At 48.4% G+C, this 21779-nt stretch overlaps 3 protein-coding genes across 4 annotated transcripts; all 3 read left to right on the top strand.

The window, feature by feature from the left end:
- The first annotated feature begins 2203 nt into the window (after window positions 1-2203).
- Window positions 2204-11076, top strand: LOC135632474 (FLUCTUATING-LIGHT-ACCLIMATION protein 1, chloroplastic-like). Its single transcript, XM_065141076.1, has 6 exons — window positions 2204-3056; window positions 8537-8639; window positions 9616-9671; window positions 10154-10318; window positions 10594-10707; window positions 10809-11076. The coding sequence occupies exons 1-6, from the start codon at window positions 2421-2423 to the stop codon at window positions 10899-10901; spliced, it is 1167 nt and encodes a 388-aa protein (XP_064997148.1). The 5' UTR covers window positions 2204-2420; the 3' UTR covers window positions 10902-11076.
- Window positions 11077-12324: 1248 nt separating this feature from the next.
- On the top strand, window positions 12325-13807 carry LOC135632953 (dof zinc finger protein DOF5.7-like). The gene has a single exon (XM_065141873.1). The coding sequence runs from the start codon at window positions 12604-12606 to the stop codon at window positions 13600-13602; it is 999 nt and encodes a 332-aa protein (XP_064997945.1). The 5' UTR covers window positions 12325-12603; the 3' UTR covers window positions 13603-13807.
- A 4686-nt stretch (window positions 13808-18493) lies between these two features.
- On the top strand, window positions 18494-20935 carry LOC135633386 (uncharacterized). 2 transcript variants are annotated; one of them, XM_065142776.1, is made up of 8 exons: window positions 18494-18510; window positions 18591-18701; window positions 18781-18898; window positions 19099-19187; window positions 19285-19331; window positions 19401-19489; window positions 19857-19990; window positions 20069-20935. In XM_065142776.1, exons 2-8 carry the CDS (start codon window positions 18609-18611, stop codon window positions 20783-20785), a joined length of 1287 nt encoding a protein of 428 aa, XP_064998848.1. In that variant the 5' UTR covers window positions 18494-18510; window positions 18591-18608; the 3' UTR covers window positions 20786-20935. The 2 variants fall into 2 exon arrangements, with proteins under 2 accessions (XP_064998848.1, XP_064998849.1); XM_065142777.1 differs by having other exon boundaries at window positions 18497-18701.
- Window positions 20936-21779: the final 844 nt, after the last annotated feature.

A 21779-nucleotide genomic window follows, 5' to 3' on the forward strand; every position in this document is an offset into this window, starting at 1 on the left:
TATATATATTATATATATATATTATATATATATAATTTTATTTTTTAAATAAATTTGATACATTAATTTTTTATTGTTCAAGTTGGACGATTTAATGATATTAAAATTCTGTTGTCTACTATTGTCTTTTAATGATATCCAAGCGATTTAATGATTTAATGATATTAAAATATGAATAATCACTACTATTGTCTTTTAATTCTGTTGCTAATAAACCTCTTCAAGCGCTCATTTCGGTTATTTTTGTTCCCCAACATCATCACAACCATCCGACCCGGTCAATTCTGTTAGCCCCAAACCGCCGCCTTCTTCTCCACCGCCCTCCTCCGCTCCTCGGCTGCCATGGCCGCGACCCTATAAGAGGCCCACCCCCTACCCCTTCCTTCCTCGCAGCCAAGCATCCACCCATCAGCAGTCCTCGCCTCCTCGTCCCTGCTCTTCGATCTCACCCGATCCAATCCCCACTTTTTCGCAGGGACCATGGCGGAGTCCAAGATGGTTGTGGTTGCCCTCCTCCTCGTCGCCCTTGTCATGGCCTCCTCGACGGTGCCGGCCGCGGACGCCCTGTGCTTCACCGACTGCTACAGCCGCTGCGCCAATGGCCAGGTCGGCAACGTGGCTTGCTCCAACATGTGCTCCCAGGCCTGCATCGTGCCCAAGACCCTCCCCGACGGCACCGACCTCGCCTCGCTGTATCCCGGCGGCGGGAAGTGACGTGTCAGGCGACGAGGAGTCCTCCCAATAAATCTGCCATTGTCGTTCCCTTAGCCTTGCCATTTTGTTAGCTTCATGTGATCATCTGTGTATGGAAGGTGGCATCGCTAATCGATCATTAGTATTAATGACTCCTCTCTGCGACTCTCCGTTCTTCTCTGTTGGACTGAGTTTATGTTCCGATTATGTTTCATTAATTGCAACTCCAGCTTTAAAAAAATAGAATAATTCATTTAATCAACACAAATAACATTTTCTATCATAAAACCCACAAAATAATTTATTATATATTTACCTACATTTGTAATAATAACTTGTTTAATAATATTATTAACCACATTTAATTTTAATTATTAACAATAAATTTACTTAATCAATTGAATGAGTTCTTACTCTCCCCTAATCATTTGTCTGTTAACTTCTTCCTCTAAATCCAAGCAAAATATGATGAACAATGGTCTTTGATGAAGAAAATAAAAGGTTATTAAAGAAAATAATGTAAAATCGCATATAGTTATGAAATAAAAAAGGGACAAATTTTGTGTAGATGGAGAAAATGATGATATGGAAAATAAGACAAAGATTTTGCCATCTAATTTTTAGCTCAAATTAATAGCTTTTCTTCTTAAATACTTATATTGGGGAATAGAAATTTTGACAATATCAAAAAATTTATTCTTATTAATATTGTGTTAGAAAATTAAATATTATTAATGTTATTATAGGATACCAAATGTCATGATCATGAGCTAATTAGCTAATAACTTCAGTTTGTTCAAATCATCAATCAAAATATTTAAGCTAAAATTATTATAATATAATCATCATATCTTTATAAGTTAATCTTAGTCATTGTCCACTTCCATGATGAGTTCTACTTCATCCACGGACTCTCCAGTAATAATTTTATTTAATTTACTCTTATTTAAAAAAAAAATATGTCGTAGAAAGATGAATACTATGTAATGTTACGATATATGAATAATTTTCAAAGTGAAAGGGAATGAAATTTCCCAAAAGAACATTCTAAATTCTAAGATTTTTTTTATTTTATATTTAATTTAAACTAATTTAATTATTTATTCAATAGATTTTAGAGAGGTAAATTTTTCTAGCATAAAATGATCTATTAGGTCTTAGCTAAGACATATATTAGTTGGTTGCACAAGTGAGATCTCACGTATGACATGAATATGTCATTTGATGTAGTGATTTTTAAATTTTAAAAATAATGTATTGGTGTAATAGGGTGATTTTAATCCTTTCACAATTTAGCAATATCATATTTATCCTCCATTACTCTTATTAATCACTATTTCCCATGAATATTAGTGAATACTCTTTGTGTGTGTGTGTATATATATATATATATATATATTATCCTAAACTAAATTTTGGAGGAGTAAATCTGGAAATGATTAATATAGAGAGGTATATATGTATTTTCTGTTGTTAATAGTGATTCTTCGGACCGGGAGGTTCGAGAAACCAAAGGCTCCCGTTCTCTGGCGAACCGACCGGGCCATAATTGACGAAGCCGCTTAGCTTTACCGTCCGGGTTTCAAGCGTACTTCTCATGGTTAATGCGGAGACCACGATCTCGCCGTCTCCGATCCCTGCCGCAGGCCGTGCTCTTTCCGTTCCCCTTCCTCCTCTAACTGCCGCCGTCTCCTCTTTGAGGTTGGGATTCCATCTCCGTCTTCAGAATGGGTTCTGGTTTATTACTGGAAACCATCTCCGTGTGGAGAGACCCGTCCAAGTGCAGGCCTCCCCACCTCCTCCGATGGAATCCTCTCCTCCAACCTCCTCAACCCCATTTCCTCGTCGTCGGATCTCGGAAACCCATCGGGTTCCCCCTCAGATGCACTCCGAGGCCGCCGTCCGCCTCCGCCGAGAAGAAAAAGGATCGCCCCCCGGGCGCGGCGCTGCGATTCGTCCTTGATACCTTGGACAGGCTCAAGAAACCGGCGGCCGCCATCGTCTTGCTCGGGTTCCTCCTCACCGTCGATCCGTGTGGCGCCCTCGCGGCGTCCGGGGGACGGATGGGCGGGACGGCCTTCTCCTCCTCGTCCTCTCGGTCGCACTCGTCCTCTTCCTGGTGTTACTCGGATCCTCCCGTCTCAAGCTTCTCTTACTCGGCGCCCTACTACACTCCCTCGCCGTTCGGAGGGGGGCTCTACGTGGGGCCGGCCGTCGGGGTGGGTTTCGGCGCGGGGTCAGGCTTCTTCCTCCTCATGATGGGGTTCGTGGCGGTTATTTTGCTCTCTGGGTTCCTCCCGGATCGAGCAGACGATGGGAGCGTCCTCAGGGCCACGCAAAGGACCAGCGTCATCAAACTTCAGGTGCGGCCACTCCGTTCTTACTTGTTCCTTCTTTATGGTTGGCTCCTTTGTTCTTGATCTCTATGACCACCGTCTTCTGACATAAATCAGAAATACTCTATATTTTGGAGTAAGCACACTGATAGTACTTAATTATGGTAAGTTTAAAAGATGATTCACATTGCTTTAGTTTTGCTTGTGGCACTTTGAAGCAAGAACATATGAATAAAGACACAGTTTTCTTTCTTGCCTCTTTCTAACTTGATTGAACTTTTATTGTTGGGATCCATCTTTGGTGATTTCATTGATCCATCAATTGGCGTATTCACCGACATTGTCAAGACCGTAGTAGGTAGTGATATGGCAAAAAATGGCAGACCCAGCACAGCCGGACGGGACAGAAGCAGGTAATGGTTGAAGCTCGCCCATACCCTGCGATCCCCCGATCTCCCACGCAACCCCCTGAGCAACACACTGCCCGAGGCTCTCCGTACCCTGCAGTAGCTCGGCCTCCCACACAACCCCAGCGGTAACATCAAACCTCCTCTATAAACACCCCTGAGTCCTAAGCAAAAAGGGGGAGGAACTCACTCAAACACAACACTCAGAGGCTCTTCTTCTGCCTCATCCACAATCCCCTCCAGATCCTTCTCTAACTTGATCGTCGGAGGGGTCGGGTCGAGCACCCCGGCCCGACCTGTGTGCAGGTGCGAGACGGTGTCGCCTCTTCCTGGCGCTGTGGCGGAGCTGCCTCCCGACCCGAGCCGCCGACCCGAACCGCCAACCCGACCGGGTGACCCGACCTTCCGACTCGAACCACCGAGCTCGGCCGCCGGGAGACCTCGAGGAGCGCCCCCAAGGAGATCACCGCCTTCCGGACCCGAACCAAGCCGCGACGGCCCCGAGGCCACGGCTAAAAAAGTTACTTACACTAACATAATGGCGCTAGAAGGAGGGTCCGGAATGACGGTACGTTAGCTTTCTCCTTGGTTGCTCCGTTGCAGCCGACCTGCACCATGACTTCTGGGGTCGGTCTCGGCTTCCTGGCCAAACCCCCCTCGGTCCCACGCGCGCGGCCAACCCGCGCGCCTCACGCACCGGCCAAACCGCCCGCGTCCCATGCGCGTGGCCAGCCCGACCGTGCCGAACACCTCGGCCATAGCGTGCCCGAGACCTCCTCGGCCACAGCTTACCCGAGACCACCTCGGCCATAGCGTGCCCGAGACCTCCTCGGCCACAGCCTACCCGAGAGCTCCTCGGCCACAGCCTACCCGAGACCTCCTCGGCCATAGCGTGTCCGAGACCTCCTCGGCCACAGCCTACCCGAGACCTCCTCGGCCACGGCTTACCCGAGACTTCCTCTACGCGGCCTAAGTAGCTCCTCGGCCATGGTATGCCCGAGAGCTCCACGGCCACGGCTTACCCGAGACTTCCTCTACGCGGCCTAAGTAGCTCCTCGGCCATGGTATGCTCGAGAGCTCCACGGCCACGGCTTGCCCGAGACTTCCTCTATGCACGCGCAAGTAGCTCCTCGGCCGCGGCATGCATGAGGAGAGATATGGCGTCGCCTGAGAGACTTGGCTCATGCGCGGCCAACACGCTGCCTCGCTGCCTCGGCCCCTCGGCCTCATGCGCGGCCAACACGCTGCCTCGCTGCCTCGGCCACTCGGCCTCGGGCGCAGCCAGCACGCTGCCTCGGCCACTCGGCCTCGTGCGCAGCCAGCGCGCAGCCTCGCTGCCTCGACCTCATGCGCGGCCAGCACGCTGCCTCGGCCCCTCGGCCTCGTTCGCAGCCAGCGAGCGGCCTCATGCAAACACGCTGCCTCGCTGCCTCGGCCTCTCGGCCACATGCGCAGCCAGCACGCTGCCTCGCTGCCTCGGCCCCATGCGCGGTCTATCCGCCCACACCGAGCACCTAAGCCAATCACTACTGAGATCCACCTCGGCGCGGCCCGACCGCCTGTCGTGTTCCTCGGCCGCGTGGTGCCCGAGGCCACGTCCTCGCGTCCTGCCCGCCTGATCGTGCTACTCGGTCGCATGACCCTCGCGACCACGCCTGCGCGGTCACCCCGCCTGCGTCGTGCTCCTTGGCCCCATGTTCCCGAGACAGACCAGTGCCGCCAGTACGCCCGCGTCGTGCCCCTCGGCTCCATAAACCCCGAGCCACGTCTGCACGGCCAGCCTGCCCGCGCCGACCTCCACGGCCATATCCACCTGGTTCACGCCCCTCGGCCGCGGCTTGCCTGCGCCGAACCCCGTAGCTCCATGCTTGCCAAGCCCACCACCTCGGTCGCAGCCTGCCAGCACCGAGCACCTCGGCGACTCTCTGCCGAAATCCCACCTCAGCGCGGCCTGCCCGCCTAAGCGGCGTCCCTCGGTCGCAGCCTGCCTGCACCGAGCACCTCGGCCAATCTCTGCCGAGACCCACCTCGGCGCGGCCCGACCGCCTGTCGTGTTCCTCGGCCGCGTGGTGCCCGAGGCCACGTCCTCGCGTCCTGCCCGCCTGATCGTGCTACTCGGTCGCATGGCCCTTGCGACCACGCCTGCGCGGTCTGCCCGCCTGCGTCGTGCTCCTCGGTCGCGTAATGCCCGAGACCACACCTGCGCCGCCAGCCGCCTGCGTCGTGCTCCTTGGCTCCATGTTCCCGAGACAGACCAGTGCCGCCAGTACGCCCGCGTCGTGCCCCTCGGCTCCATAAACCCCGAGACACGTCTGCACGGCCAGCCTGCCCGCGCCGAACTCCTCGGCCCTCTAGCTTTACACCACCCGGGACACGCCTGCGCGGCCTGCCCGCCTGCGTCGTGCTCCTCGGCTCTTCGGCTTTACGCCACCCGAGACCACGCCTGCGCGGCCTGCCCGCCTGCGTCGTGCTCCTCGGCTCTTCGGCTCTACGCCACCCGAGACCACGCCTGCGCGGCCTGCCCGCCTGCGTCGTGCTCCTCGGCTCTTCGGCTCTACGCCACCCGAGACCACGCCTGCGCGGCCTGCCCGCCTGCGTCGTGCTCCTCGGCTCTTCGGCTTTACGCCACCCGAGACCACGCCTGCGCGGCCTGCCCGCCTGCGTCGTGCTCCTCGGCTCTTCGGCTCTACGCCACCCGAGACCACGCCTGCGCGGCCTGCCCGCCTGCGTCGTGCTCCTCGGCTCTTCGGCTCTACGCCACCCGAGACCACGCCTGCGCGGCCTGCCCGCCTGCGTCGTGCTCCTCGGCCCTTCGGCTCTACGCCACCCGAGACCACGCCTGCGCGGCCTGCCCGCCTGCGTCGTGCTCCTCGGCTCTTCGGCTCTACGCCACCCGAGACCACGCCTGCGCGGCCTGCCCGCCTGCGCCGTGCTCCTCGGCTCGTCGGCTTTACGCCACCCGAGACCACGCCTGCGCGGCCTGCCCGCCTGCGCCGTGCTCCTCGGCTCTTCGGCTTTACGCCACCCGAGACCACGCCTGCGCGGCCTGCCCGCCTGCGTCGTGCTCCTCGGCTCTTCGGCTTTACGCCACCCGAGACCACGCCTGCGCGGCCTGCCCGCCTGCGTCGTGCTCCTCGGCTCTTCGGCTTTACGCCACCCGAGACCACGCCTGCGCGGTCTGCCCGCCTGCGTCATGCTCCTCGAGACGCGCTCGCGCGACCGACCCTTCTGCGTCATGCCCCTCGGATCCGCATGAACAGCCTACCTAAAGTAAGAAGCCATGCATCGGACTCCCTGCATGCAAAAACCGACGCATAGCTCCTTTCGGGGGGGCATATGATATGGCAAAAAATGGCAGACCCAGCACAGCCGGACGGGACAGAAGCAGGTAATGGTTGAAGCTCGCTCATACCCTGCGATCCCCCGATCTCCCACGCAACCCCCTGAGCAACACACTGCCCGAGGCTCTCCGTACCCTGCAGCAGCTCGGCCTCCCACACAACCCCAGCGGTAACATCAAACCTCCTCTATAAACACCCCTGAGTCCTAAGCAAAAAGGGGGAGGAACTCACTCAAACACAACACTCAGAGGCTCTTCTTCTGCCTCATCCACAATCCCCTCCAGATCCTTCTCTAACTTGATCGTCGGAGGGGTCGGGTCGAGCACCCCGGCCCGACCTGTGTGCAGGTGCGAGACGGTGTCGCCTCTTCCTGGCGCTGTGGCGGAGCTGCCTCCCGACCCGAGCCGCCGACCCGAACCGCCGACCCGACCGGGTGACCCGACCTTCCGACCCGAACCACCGAGCTCGGCCGCCGGGAGACCTCGAGGAGCGCCCCCAAGGAGATCACCGCCTTCCGGACCCGAACCAAGCCGCGACGGCCCCGAGGCCACGGCTAAAAAAGTTACTTACACTAACAGGTAGCATCATAAATTATATGCTTAGGCTAAATGTACCCACGTTAGGACAAAGATGTAGGTTATCATCAAACTACCATGAATGTTTCCACGCTCAGATGTAGAGAAGTTGTTTTTGTATGCCTACTTTGCGCTGGATGTGAGTATGGAATATCACCCATACAGGTATCGATATCCTCCTTTTGTTTAATTAATTCTCAAACTTGGTGGAAAGGCTGAGTGTTGAGGTGTTTGGATATATGGGCCTTTTTTCTTCTAAATACGATCAATAGATACATTAAAGTGTAAGAATAATCTTTGGTTTAATGGTTAGTTGTTCCTTTGCGACCTGAACGATTAGGATTTGAATCATGAAAGCAACCTTTCTATTTGTAGGAATAAGGCTGCATACATTGATCCTCTCTAGACTATACATGTGGAAGAACCTTTGTGCATTAAATTTTGCCTTTTTAGATATACTGAAGTGTCAATCACATTGTAAGCATTGATGGTGATAAGTTGATAATGACTATAATGATGTAAGAAGTATGGAGAGCAGGGAAGTTGCAAGAGGCAATTGAGGATGTTCTGAGGGACTAATGGTCACACAACGGCACTAGTGTGCATTGTTGATTCTTGATAGTGGTTTCTTTGTTTGTATTGTCCCAGTTGAGTATTTTCAGGTAGCTGATTGTCATTCATATTGCAAGGTAAATCCTTGGTTGAATACATTGAATATCCACTCTATGTGAAATTTTAGGCACATGTGCCTTTTTATTTGCTCTTAATTTGTATGTTCTTAGACAATATTTTTTTATTTGATTTGATACTTCTTTTGTCATTTAATGCTTTTTATTTTGTTTACCACAAGGGTAGAGTTCCAAGGGCATCGGGAATACCTCAGCAAATCGGTTTGCACAATAAGTTTAGCTGCAAGTATGCAATAGAAGTGCTTCCATCTGGATGCTATGGCTTTTTTCTTAATTATGAACTGTGAATTTGCAAATATTTTGTTGGAGCCAAGTGCTTTTTTTTGGGGGGTATTTACCATTGGATAGAAAGTAAGTCTTATTTTCAGCTTTTGACATGACACATGAAAAGAAAAACTTCTCAAGATGGTTTTTTTTATCAGGAACGTGTCCTTTTTTTTTTTAACAAACACTTAATTACACGTAGCATAATTAAAATATTTGTTAATTTTTTAGGTTGGCCTCTTGGACACTGCACGATCATTTCAAAAAGATCTTGATCAGATTGCTGAAGCTGCAGACACATCTACTGCAGAGGGGTTGAATTACATTTTAACAGGTAATGTGACTCAATTTTTTTATTGTCACCTAATCTCTATAATCCTATAATTTGATGAGACTTGTTACATCTGCATTCTTGAGTAGTTGCATCTTCTGTTGGTATTTTTCTGTTTAAAACTGTGTAACTTATGTTTCCCATTGAAAAAGTGTGTGCCTTTAGAAAATTTAGAAAACTCTACTTTAGAGAACTCAATAATCTGAGTTACTCTGACTTAATGTTGATTGATTTTGTATTAAATGCATGCCTTACAATGTTATGTCATTGATTAGGTTGCTATATATTCCATAAGTAATGCATTGAAAAGTAATCATATTGTGGTCATGTTTTGCAAAATTATTTCATTTTTTCTTACCTTCAATGAGAAATTTGCACTTAATACAATTTGTTAAGAATTTTATAACTTACATACCGAGGTCATGCTACACAAACCAAGGTTTAAGCAAGGCTTAAAATATCATAATACAAACAGTATGCTGATCATAATCTCATGTTGGCTCTTGCCAAACTGAAATTTCTGGAGTCGAGCTTAACATCACAATGTAAATGGTATAATGATCTTTAGTAGTTTGAGTTCTGTCAAGCTCACATTTCCAAAGGCAAGCTTGTGGATTTATTGTTTGATAGTGAATAAGAATCAGCAAAAACAAATTCTGCATGGTCTTAAGTAATATATCTTTCTTCGGAGAATGATCTCAACAGTTGTAACAAAGTTGAAGTTATTACGAACAACTTTATAGTTCATCTAGTGCCTGAATATTTTAGCTAACATGTCAATATATGTTATGTAAACATTCTTATTTCATAGATATTAGGAACCGATGGCTTCACATGTACTGTAGATCAACGTAGATCAGTTTTATTGCTTGTTATCGTAGAAATATTGCATGATGCTTCTTGTTTTACTTGGATTTCTCCCTTTTTCCTTTTCTAATGATGTATTTGAACACTTCTTTGGCATCATTCTGTGTCCCAGAGACAACATTGGCTTTGCTTCGTCATCCAGATTGCTGCATCTCTGCTTACTATTCTGTAAGTGGTAGTTTAAATAGATCATTATTAAACAAGTCAATACTTGCTAAATGCAATTTAAAATATTATCTTCATGCTCTGCTCATCTGTCTTTAATTGACATCAGTATTGTATATCATGCCTTTGCATGTATGTTTTTGGGATTTTAGTTATTCTGATGTAATTTTTGATATAAAGATGCCTATTTCTGTCAACTAGATTACAAAAAAAGTGAATATTACTTTGAGATGGAGAATCCGAAAAGTTTGAGATGGTATGATTTTACCAATATCACATGTGTTTGTATATGAAGTTTAGATTTACTATTTCATGCTCTTGAAGATAAAATTTGACTTCTACTACTGATTCTTGAAGATTGATAATATAGGTTACTGTTAAGATTCATAAAATTTCCCTTTAAACTTTCTTGTACTTCAAATGTGTTTTACAGTATTGCATAAATTTATTTGAAATGATCTTAAGCATATGTTTGCATTCCAAAGGTGGACATGAAACGTAGTATCGACGATGGGGAGAAATGTTTCTATCAACTTTCAATTGAAGAGCGAGGTAAATTTGATGAAGAGACACTTGTGAATGTGAACAACATTAGAAGACAAAAAACAAGCAAGAAAACAGTCAAAAGTTTCAGCAATGAGTATATTGTGGTACGATACAGTTCCTTTATTTCTTGCTTTAAACTTTTTGTTTTTGTTTTTGTTTTTGTTTTTTATATATGCGTTTAGTTCCTTATTATATTCATGTTGTTAATTCATCGTCTACATATCTCTCCTTGCAAAAGATAGTCTATCACTAGAATAAACTTAACTTTGGAATGCTTGATATTAGTTCTGCTTATTATAGTTCAAATATTTTGTTACTCTTCCGATGATTGCATGGTCATATATTTTATTCTCGTGACGGTTAATGTCACCCATTCCAGGCCACGATTCTGGTTGCTGCTGAGGGTGTATACAGACTACCTGTCATAAATGGCAGCGGGGACTTGAAAGAGGCACTGCAGAAGCTCGGTTCTATACCTTCTAGCAAAACACTGGTATTGAGATCTTACATTCATGATATTTTCTCAAGTATAGTGGTGAAAATGGCACTCATATCTCATGATTACCATAGAACTTTGATCGATGTTTTATGCAGGCTGTGGAGGTTTTATGGACACCACAAGATGAGAATGACACGCTTTCAGAAAGGGAGCTTCTCGTGGACTATCCACTTTTGAGACCCTTGTGAGAGAAACTATTTTTTTGTAATTTGCTTGGCTTGTGGATAAAATATGTGCATACTCTACTAATTGCTTGCTTGGGCTCAAAGAAGACATCAAAAATTCCACCAAAAAAGCTGATCAAAGAAAATAATTCTTTTGACGTGAATTTTAATTAACCAAGTTGCAAGAGCAATTACAGTACGATTTGATCAAATTATTTGAGTGCTGAATTTTTCCTAGTATGATGATTAGATGAACTTTGAACCATTATTAGCAGTTATCTGAAGATTAGATGAATTAAAATTTTGACATCATCCCTTCTATAATTTTAATTCTATTGATGCTAATCAATAATGTTATAGACAGAACGATTTATAGGTCCCAAGTGCACAATATAATACATGATTTTCCCGTTTATAAGAGGATATATTATACATAAATTAAACAATAATTAATTAATCCTCATGAAATCTAGCATATCTTGAACTATGAGTAGAGCAATCATTCCTGGGGCCATCTCGAAGTGCAGTGGCCATCCACCATCACGGCGACGATCCGGTCAACACCGCTGGGGCCCGCCCCATCAGCGGATCCCACAGGTTCTGCAGGCGGAAGGCTCCCTTTCTCCACCTACCTCGCGACGGGCGCGGCTTGGACGCGAGGAAGGTTAGGTCAGCTGCGGCACGTGACGGGCGAGGTGGGGGGGGGTGAGCTCTGAGAAGGATGGCCGGGGCCGGCCATGACTCGGGTGCAGTAGCCACAATCTCGTCCATGGATCACGGGAATCCGGTCTCCCCTCCGCTCACGAGCTGCATGTCGCTGTCTCTCGGCCCTCCGTCCCCCGGCCCTCTTCAACTCCTCCACCGCATTCATCGTCCACGCCTCATATGTAGTCCATATATGCCTCATCCCATCTGTTCTTAGCTGTACCATGTACGCTACATTAATTTTCCAGGGATCTCGGAAGTAGAACCAAGGGCACCAGTTCAGTACCGGGATGGAAGATGGATGACTTGAGGGGTTTGAACATGGGATGGAGGGAGGACAAAGTGCTCAAACACTCAGAGGACAATTACAGCCTGCATTCAGCGGTGGCTGGCTGACCGGAGTACAGTCCAATCATCTTTTTCAGATCGGACGACCACTTTACTCATCAGGTAGCAACTACCATCGTGCATGAGGTGGCTGTAGGTTAATTGCCCAGTTCCTATGTGCTCATGCTAAGTCCAGAGCAAAGTGATCTTTGTGATGCAATGACAGAAGCTGATACCAATTTTGTGAGCATCACAGGGAAGCAATGCACCAATACCACTGTTCTGCTCTGTGGAGTGTCGGGTGGATTCAGGAGGTGTCAGTTAATCTTGTCTGTCAATCTTTCTCCGAATGGTCTCCTTCTCCTTTTGCTTCAATTATTCTGCCTCTCTCTCTCTCTCTCTCTCTCTCTCTCTCTCTTTGCACGACACAACAAACCCAAGGCGTATGTCCGTTTTCTCTCCTACAACTTGATGACAGTCACAAGCTTGGATCAGACGTCGCTTTTGCACTGTCAATCCCATGCATGAAACCTATGAATAGGGGCTCCCTCCTTTGCCTCCGCCGCAGGAAAGCTTACACAGCTAATCCAACACCTTCTTCCCATTTCCATTACCCCCACTATATTCAACGCTTCCCACCCGCTATTTAATACCGATCGCCTCCCCTTCTCACTGAGAAGAAAGAGGGAAGAAGATGATGGCCGACGATTCCCACGCATCAGGAGGCAGCAAGAGCACCGCGACCGCCGCCGAGTTGCAGCAGCCGGAGCAAGGCCTCAAGTGCCCGCGATGTGACTCTTCCAACACCAAGTTCTGCTACTACAACAACTACAGCCTCGCACAACCCAGGCACTACTGCAAGGCCTGCAGGCGGTACTGGACCAAGGGCGGCGCCCTGCGCAACGTGCCCATCGGCGGCGGGTGCCGCAAGAACAAGCGGTCCAGATCGTCCACAACGTCGCGCCTGTCGCTCGAGTCGATCGATCCCATGCTCGGAGTACCTGACTCCGGCGCTGGCCTAAAGTTCCTAAGCTCGTTGCCCTCCCTCTCCCCAGGCTTCCAGGTCGGTGTCCTCCCTTTCTCCGGTCTCCATTCTCTGGCTGCTTCAGACGTGTTCAACGGCAACCAGTGCATCTCCTTCGGAGACATGATCTCCTCGCCCGGTGCAACGATGTCTTCCTCATCCGGCATGGCTGCTACTCCTATGATGGAATATCGCCACCCGGCCTCTGCTGTAGGGGTTTATAGCGACACAGGCGGTTGCTCTTCGTCTGTGGGGAACAGCCATGCGAACAAAAGCATTGCCCCTTCCATCGAATCCTTGAGCTCCATTAACCAAGATCTCCATTGGAAACTTCAGCAGCAGAGATTGGCTATCTTCTTCGGAGGGCAAACTCATACAGACAGCAGCAGCAGCAGAAGCAGCATGCCTGCCTACCCAACTCCGAGCTCCAAAGATGCCGGCTTGGAGGGCAACGAGTCCACAAAGGTTCGTGTCAGCAGTGAGCACACTGCTTCACCAGTATGGTTCATCGAGTCTTCTTCTTATACCATCCCCCTTGCCACCACCACCACCACCAATACGACTACGATCATGACCAACAACAACAACAGCAGCAACAACACAAGCACATGGAATGGAACTCCATGGCCAGCATGGAGTGACATGCCACAGTTCGGCACACTACCATGAGAAAGAAAAGGCCGCCTGAGGTATCCCAACTCAGTCCTCATAATGGTCGACTGATCGTTGTTGCATGTAATTCGATCGATAGCTTTCTTCTTCTTCCTTTCACCATCTCTTCTGTCTTCTGCATTTCTCTCTGTGACTACTGATTCGGTAGATGTTACGTACTTTTCTAAGTTCTAACAACGCATATCCATTTGTTCATTCTTCATATTATTTCTCTCCATAGATTTGAGTTCTCTTGTAATGACTAACGAGTCTAATGGAAGTGAACGAGAAACAGCACGCTCTGTTCACGTACTTATTTTCTGTGTTGGTGCTTTTGTTACTATTGTTGTGTTGATGTCGTTGAACTTGAAGTCATCGCGGCTTGGTTCGGTCCTGAAGGCATAAGCTCATTTGGGAGCCCACGAGGGGTCACAAGAGGATGCTAGAGCGGAGAGTGGATCCTGTTGACGTAATCTTGAGACACTACTTATTCACCAGAGGTAGATTTAGTATCATCCCAATGTGCGCCTTAGTCTTGCCTTACTGAGATCCTTGTATAAACGGTCAACGTTGAGGGATATTTTCGCCCCGACTCCTCCAATAGTAAAATCAGTTGAGGGAGTAAAAGTAGTAGAGATGCTTTCATCTTTAGGCTTTGGGACTGACTTTTATACCTAGGCGACCTATGGAGTACGATCGATGGCTGGTCGAGACCCCTGAGGTTATGTAGTAGCTCATTCATATCGATATCTAACAAACATGTCTTTTTGAGTGTGGCGTCAAAGAAGGATGCTTGAGAGAGCGAGTGTCATTTGTCAGGGCTAGAGCCCGTCTAGGGTAAGTAAGGGATGGTCCCTCGTGCCAAGCATCCGAAGAGAGGGAAAAGGGGATTAATGTCCTCTGTGGGTGGACATATGTGCCTTCCTAAAATCATGGTTGATGGTGGGAGACGAGTTGCTAACGACACTACAGGATGAGCCTCGTTGTCAAGGATTAATGTACCCTACGACTGATTCGTGTAGCCCTTCTAGAGATCGAGGTAGGCAGGGGCCGGAGGATCATGCTCTTGCTAATTATTGTAGAGGGGCACGAGTTCTTCTACGCACATCATTGCTAATGTGGTAGTCCATGATTGGTCACCCGTGTAATGCTTAACATCGTTATTTTTCCTATTAGTTACCCGATTCAAATATCATGTTAGTTTTCTATCTCAGCGGTGGTAACACATGAACAAGATTATGCAGTAATCGATTATTACAAAGATAAGTTATGAAGTTATTGTTCAATTGTATACGAAAATGATTATAGAGCAAAAGTTAAAATAGCTTTGATTTAGTTCGAACAGATTAACTACAACCATTTACATTATTCAAAATCGAAATATTAATGAACCAAACCAAATCGGTTTGAACCGATTCGATTTGAACACCTCTACCGCTTGTAGACCCGACTACGGTTCAATTCTAACCGAATCAAATCGATCAAGAACCGAAATTGAATCCTGTCAATCCGAAACCCAAATCGAGGTTCGCTAACGTATATAATTTCAGCCCAGTGGGCCGAGTAGTAAGCCCAAACCATTTGAGGGAAGCGATCCGTTCATGCTTTCATGACTGGTCCACACGCTATGGGGCTCTCGAGGCATGACATGTCGCATCCACATGCAACCTTCAAATCCCATAGAGCAAAAGAGATCCAAAGCGTAGCTATCTTACTTGAGTTCATTAAATGTCTAAATTTATTGCCAATGGATATGCATATTTTGGGAGACTTGGATCTAACCGAGCTCCACTTTTTAATCAAGTTGAGGTATCAAAGAGTTTAGATATTGTAGATTGAGATTCTACAAAATTACACAAAGAACATATTCGACGCAATTCGTCGAGTTAGAACATACCTGAAGTTTTTTTTATAGTACGAGATATGATTATTAATATCGGGCGAACGATTAGCATATTGTCTACCAATCAATGCAGTCATGGTTAAGATAATAAGAACCAAGCTTAATCTAATGCATAGAATCAATAAATCTCCAGGAGAATTATTTTTATTGTCACAAAATTCAAGAAACTTTTCCTCTTCCATCTTAGCTATGATTTTAGATCTCCCAGAGGTGGAAAGATAACACATGGCTTGGGATGCTCCCATCCACATCAGAAGTGGGCTCACTGCTATGAAACAGGACAGACCAGTCAAGAACAATAATTCCCATTGGTGCCAAGTTGTGGCAGAGGCAATCATAGACAAAACTAGTGCCACCTTGCTAGATTTGACGACACTACAAAATGCTTTATTGGCCTGTTCATCTGTCCTCTTCTCTGCAATGTAGCTGTCATTCTTTTAATTGCTACTGATCGCACTCATTTGGCTTCTTCTTAGGCACCCACTTTCCGTAATCTCCGAGCTGAGCTGTGATGGATGCCCTGCTGCCTAAACGTATCCTCTTCTCCTACTGCTGCATGAATCCATTTGCTCGCATACCAGACGATAGAAAACTTCTCTGACATTTCCCACAGCAGCTTGCCAACGTACGTCTGCTGCAGGCGGTGATCACTTCTAGCAGTTTGCATCAATGATTGCATGTTTAAGGCTGCAGCAAACAGGCTGCAAATGAGCATGGTGTTCATCTTGTCACCCCCTTCCTCCTTCCCTTCTAGCCGTGTTGTTTAGGTAACAGGTCAATGTCACTGCCAAATGTATCCTTCTAATCATCCAATTATGTGGTGAGGATGGTTCTGAAAGAAAACCATGGATTCCGCAGTAGAGGACAACACAGACTGACCCACCATGTACTGAACCTTAGTACCTAATAATGGCAGATGAATAAGTTCAACATTTGCCGTGCAGACAAAGGACGAGAAGATGAGTCCTCTCGCTTTTCGTATGCGTATGCAAAGTGGCGAAGACGAGATCAGAGATGAGGATGATGAGATGCAGCAGAGAGGCCGAGTGAGTGCTGCTGAGCCACCCAAATGAGGTGGCTCGTGTTGGAGTATAAGCCCCACGGCCTGCGAACTCGTCTTTGCGTGATGCGCCGTACTCGTGTGGCAGCTGTCGCGTGGGTGTAGAGTACTCTGCTGTGGCCATTTTTCTCAGCTGGGTTATCATATGCTGTGAACTTGCTGCAGTCCTTTTCATGGCGAGGACCGCATGCAGCTGTCTCTTCTCCTCCAAGAGCAGATTTTGCTGCTTGGCTTAACCCTCCGATTACCGCAGCTCACATAAATCATCGGCTGTCTTTACGAGGGTTAGCACCTCAATTCGCTCAAAGTTTCTTATGGGTGTTCACTACTGACAACGACCGTTTCCATTATCCAAGATTAATCTGCACTTAAGATCTCAATTTGCAGTTTGTTTGAGTAATCAAACACATATGCATATGATTCGCATGGTTTGAAGTCTTCCTCGGAAGATGCAAAATTTAAGATCAAACAAGTGTTTGTCTGAATGCTTCCTCGGTGCCAAAGCTTCGAACGTCAACGACAGCGGATGAGACAAACTGCCATCGATGCTAACTATTATTGTGTCCGAAGTCTTACGTCCGTTCAAAGAAATCTGCGTCAACCACGCAGTCAGCTCGAATGTGAGAGAACGTACCGTTGCATGGTCCGACCATCGTCATCGACAAGGTCATGAGACTCCGGTGAGCTGCTCCACCTCACATGGTAAAGGCCGGTGGAATGATGGAGGCAATCGCGCAGCCCCGTGGTAATGGTGATGATGATGCCGGGTTTACTCCTAACCATTCTTTTCCCCCCTCGTCTTGTCATCCACCACAGCCCGAGAAAGGAAGAAGCACCATGGAATATAATGATTCCCCTAATAACGTGGCCCGTGCGACCCTGTCTCTCTTCCCGTATCAGCTGCTGTGCTGTTCGTCTTCCCCACTAAGACATTTCAAAATTTGAACACCATGGATTTAGGTGATCGCATCGGGATAGAAAAGGAAGGAAAACGTCACACCAACGCTTTTGACACAGTGGACGGAATCCACCAGCCGTCTCTTCCGTTCGAAAGGGCGATCACACCTCGCACCCTGTATGCATATGTCCGTAACATATACTTTCTTGTTCAGTACACCGCACCCCTCCAAACGGACACAGAGGCAAGAATCTCTCGCCCCTCCGATCCCTACAAGAGAAACAAACGCCCGCTACGATCCAACTGACAGCGTCTTCTTCTCTTCCGTGTGAGATCCGGCACACAGGAGCTCAATCCCGATCCTCGGGAATGTGGACGAAGTGTGTATATACTCCTTCCTCCTCCGGTAGAACCGCACAAGATTCTCCATGGGTTTGGCCTGGAGTTTTGACTTTGGCCTTTCGGAAGCTGGTGAGATGTGAATGGAAACTGGCGTTTGGATGACACCGTCTTCCTCTACGGCAGCCCACCTCGTCTGTCGGTGTGCAGGAGAAGGATTCCCACTTGCCCATCACATCCGTCCAATCAAGATCGTAAGGTCGCCCTGTAACTATATATATATATATGTCATATCCATGATCTGGCACGTCAGGTTATCGGATCGATTCTGTCGGACCCGGTGGGGTTTAGATCCGAAAAGTTAAATGAAGCGGCTTAAAAGGCTAAAGAAGATTATTCTAGGGATCAGATCACCGCCATTGGACCCACTAATTCCCGCAATAAATGTGCGTGGGCGTCCGCGGAACCCTCTCAGCCGTCCGAAGTCGACACGTGGACGAATCGAACAGAAAAGGGCATCGGTGAAAAAAGAGGGCTAACCAATAGCGGGTAAAAGTAACAGTTCGCCGTAACGTGTCTCCTGGCGCCGTCAGCGAGATGCTGCGGTTCGGGTCGGGCCGAACCGCCTGTCACATAACGGCTGCCGTCAGTTGCTCGTCTTCTATATATACCCTCAGCCTCTCGTCCCACGCTCTCTCTCGCAGAAACTTCACCGCAGCTCGAGGAGTAGGTTTTCTCGGCTGGTCTCTCGTTCCTTCACTGATGAAAGGGTAGGTGAACTGAAGTGTTGGCTTGTCGTTGTTTAGTTGGCCTTCTGCGTCGAGATGGGGATGGAGAGGAAACAGCCCAATGACAGAGAACGGATCGAGGCAGTCCTCGAGATCTTGAAGAAGCAAGCGCCCCTGACGGTGAAGCAGGTTTTGAGATGATGGAGTTGCATGGCCTTCTTGCTTTGGTTCTTCTCACTGTTCTCATCGTGTTCTGGGTCTGTCGCAGGAGAAGTTCTGCAACGATGCCTGCGTGGAACAGTTTCTGAGAGCCAGAGGCGACAGCCTGAAGAAGGCGGCCAAGCAGCTCAGAGCCGCCCTTTCTTGGAGGGAAAGCATAGGAATTGGTACCTTCTTTCTCTCTTTCTCTATGTCTCTCTCTTCTTTGCAGTCTTTGGGTTCATCTTGAGATCTCTTTTCTGGTGTATCGGCTTCTTTGGCTCTCCGACGAGAAACATTTGAAGCAACACAACTTTCCACGCTTCGGTGGCTCCTTTATCCTTTTGGACTAACCGATGTTTCGTTTCCTGTGGACCAAAATAAGCAGATCACCTAATAGCCGATGAGTTCGCTGCGGAGCTTGCCGGTGGCTTGGCATATGTGGCTGGTCACGACGACGAAGCCAGGCCAGTCATGGTACTGCCACCTCCCTTTCCTTCCTTCCTTTATCGGCATGAACTTTAAGTGTCCTGCCTGCTTTCGATAGATGATCAGTGTGAATCCCTTGTTGCAGGTCTTCCGCATCAAACAAGATTACGCCAAAACTCATTCACAGAAATCGTGAGTTCCCATCGCTGCTTTCCTTCTTCTTTTGGGTCATTCGTCAACCCGTTTCTTCCATTCGTGCAGGATCGTGCGCTTCCTGGTCTTCACGCTGGAAGTGGCCATCTCGTCCATGTCCAGATTCGTTGACCAGTTCGTCATCCTCTTTGATGCCAGTATGTTCGACGTCTACGCAATTATACACCACTCATACTCTCATTTGTAACAATGGGCAATGCTCTGTACTTACGGAGCTTTGAGCTCTCACCGGAAAAAGTAAAAGGTAGCAGTGGTGAGTTTGGTTTCTGTCTGCTTGCAGTGGCTCTGTCAGGGGCCTCGCGGGTCAAAAAGAGCCCACTTCTTGAGACTGCTGCTGCGGCAGAAGCAGAGAACTCTGTCTCTGACCAATATCTGGACCATTGAATCCGCATGCTTCCACCGTATCTCACCTATTCATTGCACGATTTAGCTGCTGCATAATTAGAAGATGCATTCTGAGGTTTCTTAAGCTAAGCGATGCTCGTACTTGCACGAAAAATGCAGGCTTGTTCAGATCGGCGGCGGCTTTCCTCAACCTTTTCATGGGCACTCTCAAGATCATCTCCGACTACTACCCCGGTCGACTCCACAAGGCGTTCGTCGTCGATCCACCCTCCTTGTTCTCCTACCTTTGGAAGGTGTGGTGTCAAGTCTTTGGTGCTGTTCTCTTCTACTGTTGTCTAAGTACTCACCGTTCGGGTGGCGGGTGTGTGCAGGGCGTTCGTCCCTTCGTGGAACTCTCTGTGGTCACCGCGGTGGTGTCGTCACTGGACTTCGACGACTCTATCGAGGATGCCGCCTTCGCGTCGTGCCGAACGAGAGCGGCGTCGCTCCGGTTCGACCCGGTGGTCGCTACCACCGCCAGACTCGGCGGCTCCACGTCTTCCCGCTTCTCTTTCACCGTCTCCCACCTCGACTCCCTCAAACCGTGGTACCTGTCCACCACCACCAGGGCCACCCCACGCGCGGTGATGCCCACCGCGAGCCCCTCCCTCGTCGGCGCCTCCCCGCTCAACGCCCGGTCCTTCTCCTTCGCCTCCCCGGCTGCCCGGTCGACGCCACGCGCCAGCCGGAGCATACCGTCCACTCCTTGCTCATTCCCGCCGCCGACGCACCCTCACCAGCAGCAACACCCACCGAGGACCCCGCGGCCGTCGTTCTTGCAGTCGCCGGCGACGCTGTTTACGTTCTGGAAGGAGGGTCAGGCGGTGGTGAGCCGAGGGGAGCGAGAGCGGGAGTCCTTCCTGCCGTTCCTGAGGTTCTACCGGCGGCCTTACGACGAGATGGCGTACCGCGCCAAGATGCGGCCCCCCTTCGGCGGCCTCATCTCCATCATCTCCCCTCACCTCGAGCAGCAACAACTGCAGCAGCAGCAGCAGCGTCGCGACGCCCTTAACATTCATCATCAGAGGACGCAAACCCTCACCTACTGAAACTATTTCTCCTTTGCCAAAGCCATTATCCGCTGCACTACTGTCGATGTCACTCACAGTGTCCAGATTTCATGTACAAATAATGTTGCTATCATGTGGTTAATAATTGTTATTAATGAAACAAAATTCTAAAAGAGAAAATTCTAATCATGACCGAACAAAATTCCGATTCAATTCGATATAGTCGAATCCACACAAGTGGAGCAAAACAACGCACGGCGATGTTGGAGTTCGTCGAGAAAAGCTTGGCGTTGTTTTAGATCGGATAATTAGGACGCTTCTTTTGGCGTGAAAGCTCCTCGAAACAGCTGCCACTTCAAATCCTCGAATGGGGGCAAAGGAGGGAGTAGGAATGCGTGCGTGTCCTCCGTCGGGTCTCCGTGTCTGCAGCGCTTTGGTTCGTCTACTAGTTTCTGATCTTTAGAAGATAAAAGAAAGCTGGGAAGTCGGGAGGTGTGTTGTTATGTGATTACGAAGGCGGTCGTCTCCGTCGTCTCGGTACTATTATGCTTAGCAGGTAGCAAAGGGCTGCAATTATACTGCACACGAATCTTGATTCCTGGCTTTCTCTTAGGGCTTATTCGTTTTGTAGTGCAGCCCTCGGAGATGCGGTGACAGTGACGATGGCAAGCACTGATACCCCCCTTGTTGTGCATGGGAACCACGTATGGTTTAATCAAACTGAGATTAAGTCGATCACGAATCGAGTTCGAATCTTGATGAAACTTCTTAATCTTGTTCATCTTTATGGATCGAAACTAAAGGTTTGAACTGGAATCAAAATTGATAGGTGCAAAGTTGAAACTACCTGAAGTCGATTTGGTTTTGATTTTATTTTTTATGGAATCGAAAATGATAAGGGACTATTTGGTTGGCTCGTGAAAAATTATCCATTTGGAGTAACGAGCGTAGTTTTATCATTTTAGAATTCGTGAGCTCCAAAAGAAGCTTCTAAGGATAAGAGAGATCTAAATAATCTTATCAATGCTTTCTC

This window comes from Musa acuminata, chromosome BXJ3-3, assembly GCF_036884655.1.
Source record: "Musa acuminata AAA Group cultivar baxijiao chromosome BXJ3-3, Cavendish_Baxijiao_AAA, whole genome shotgun sequence".
NCBI lineage: Eukaryota > Viridiplantae > Streptophyta > Magnoliopsida > Zingiberales > Musaceae > Musa > Musa acuminata.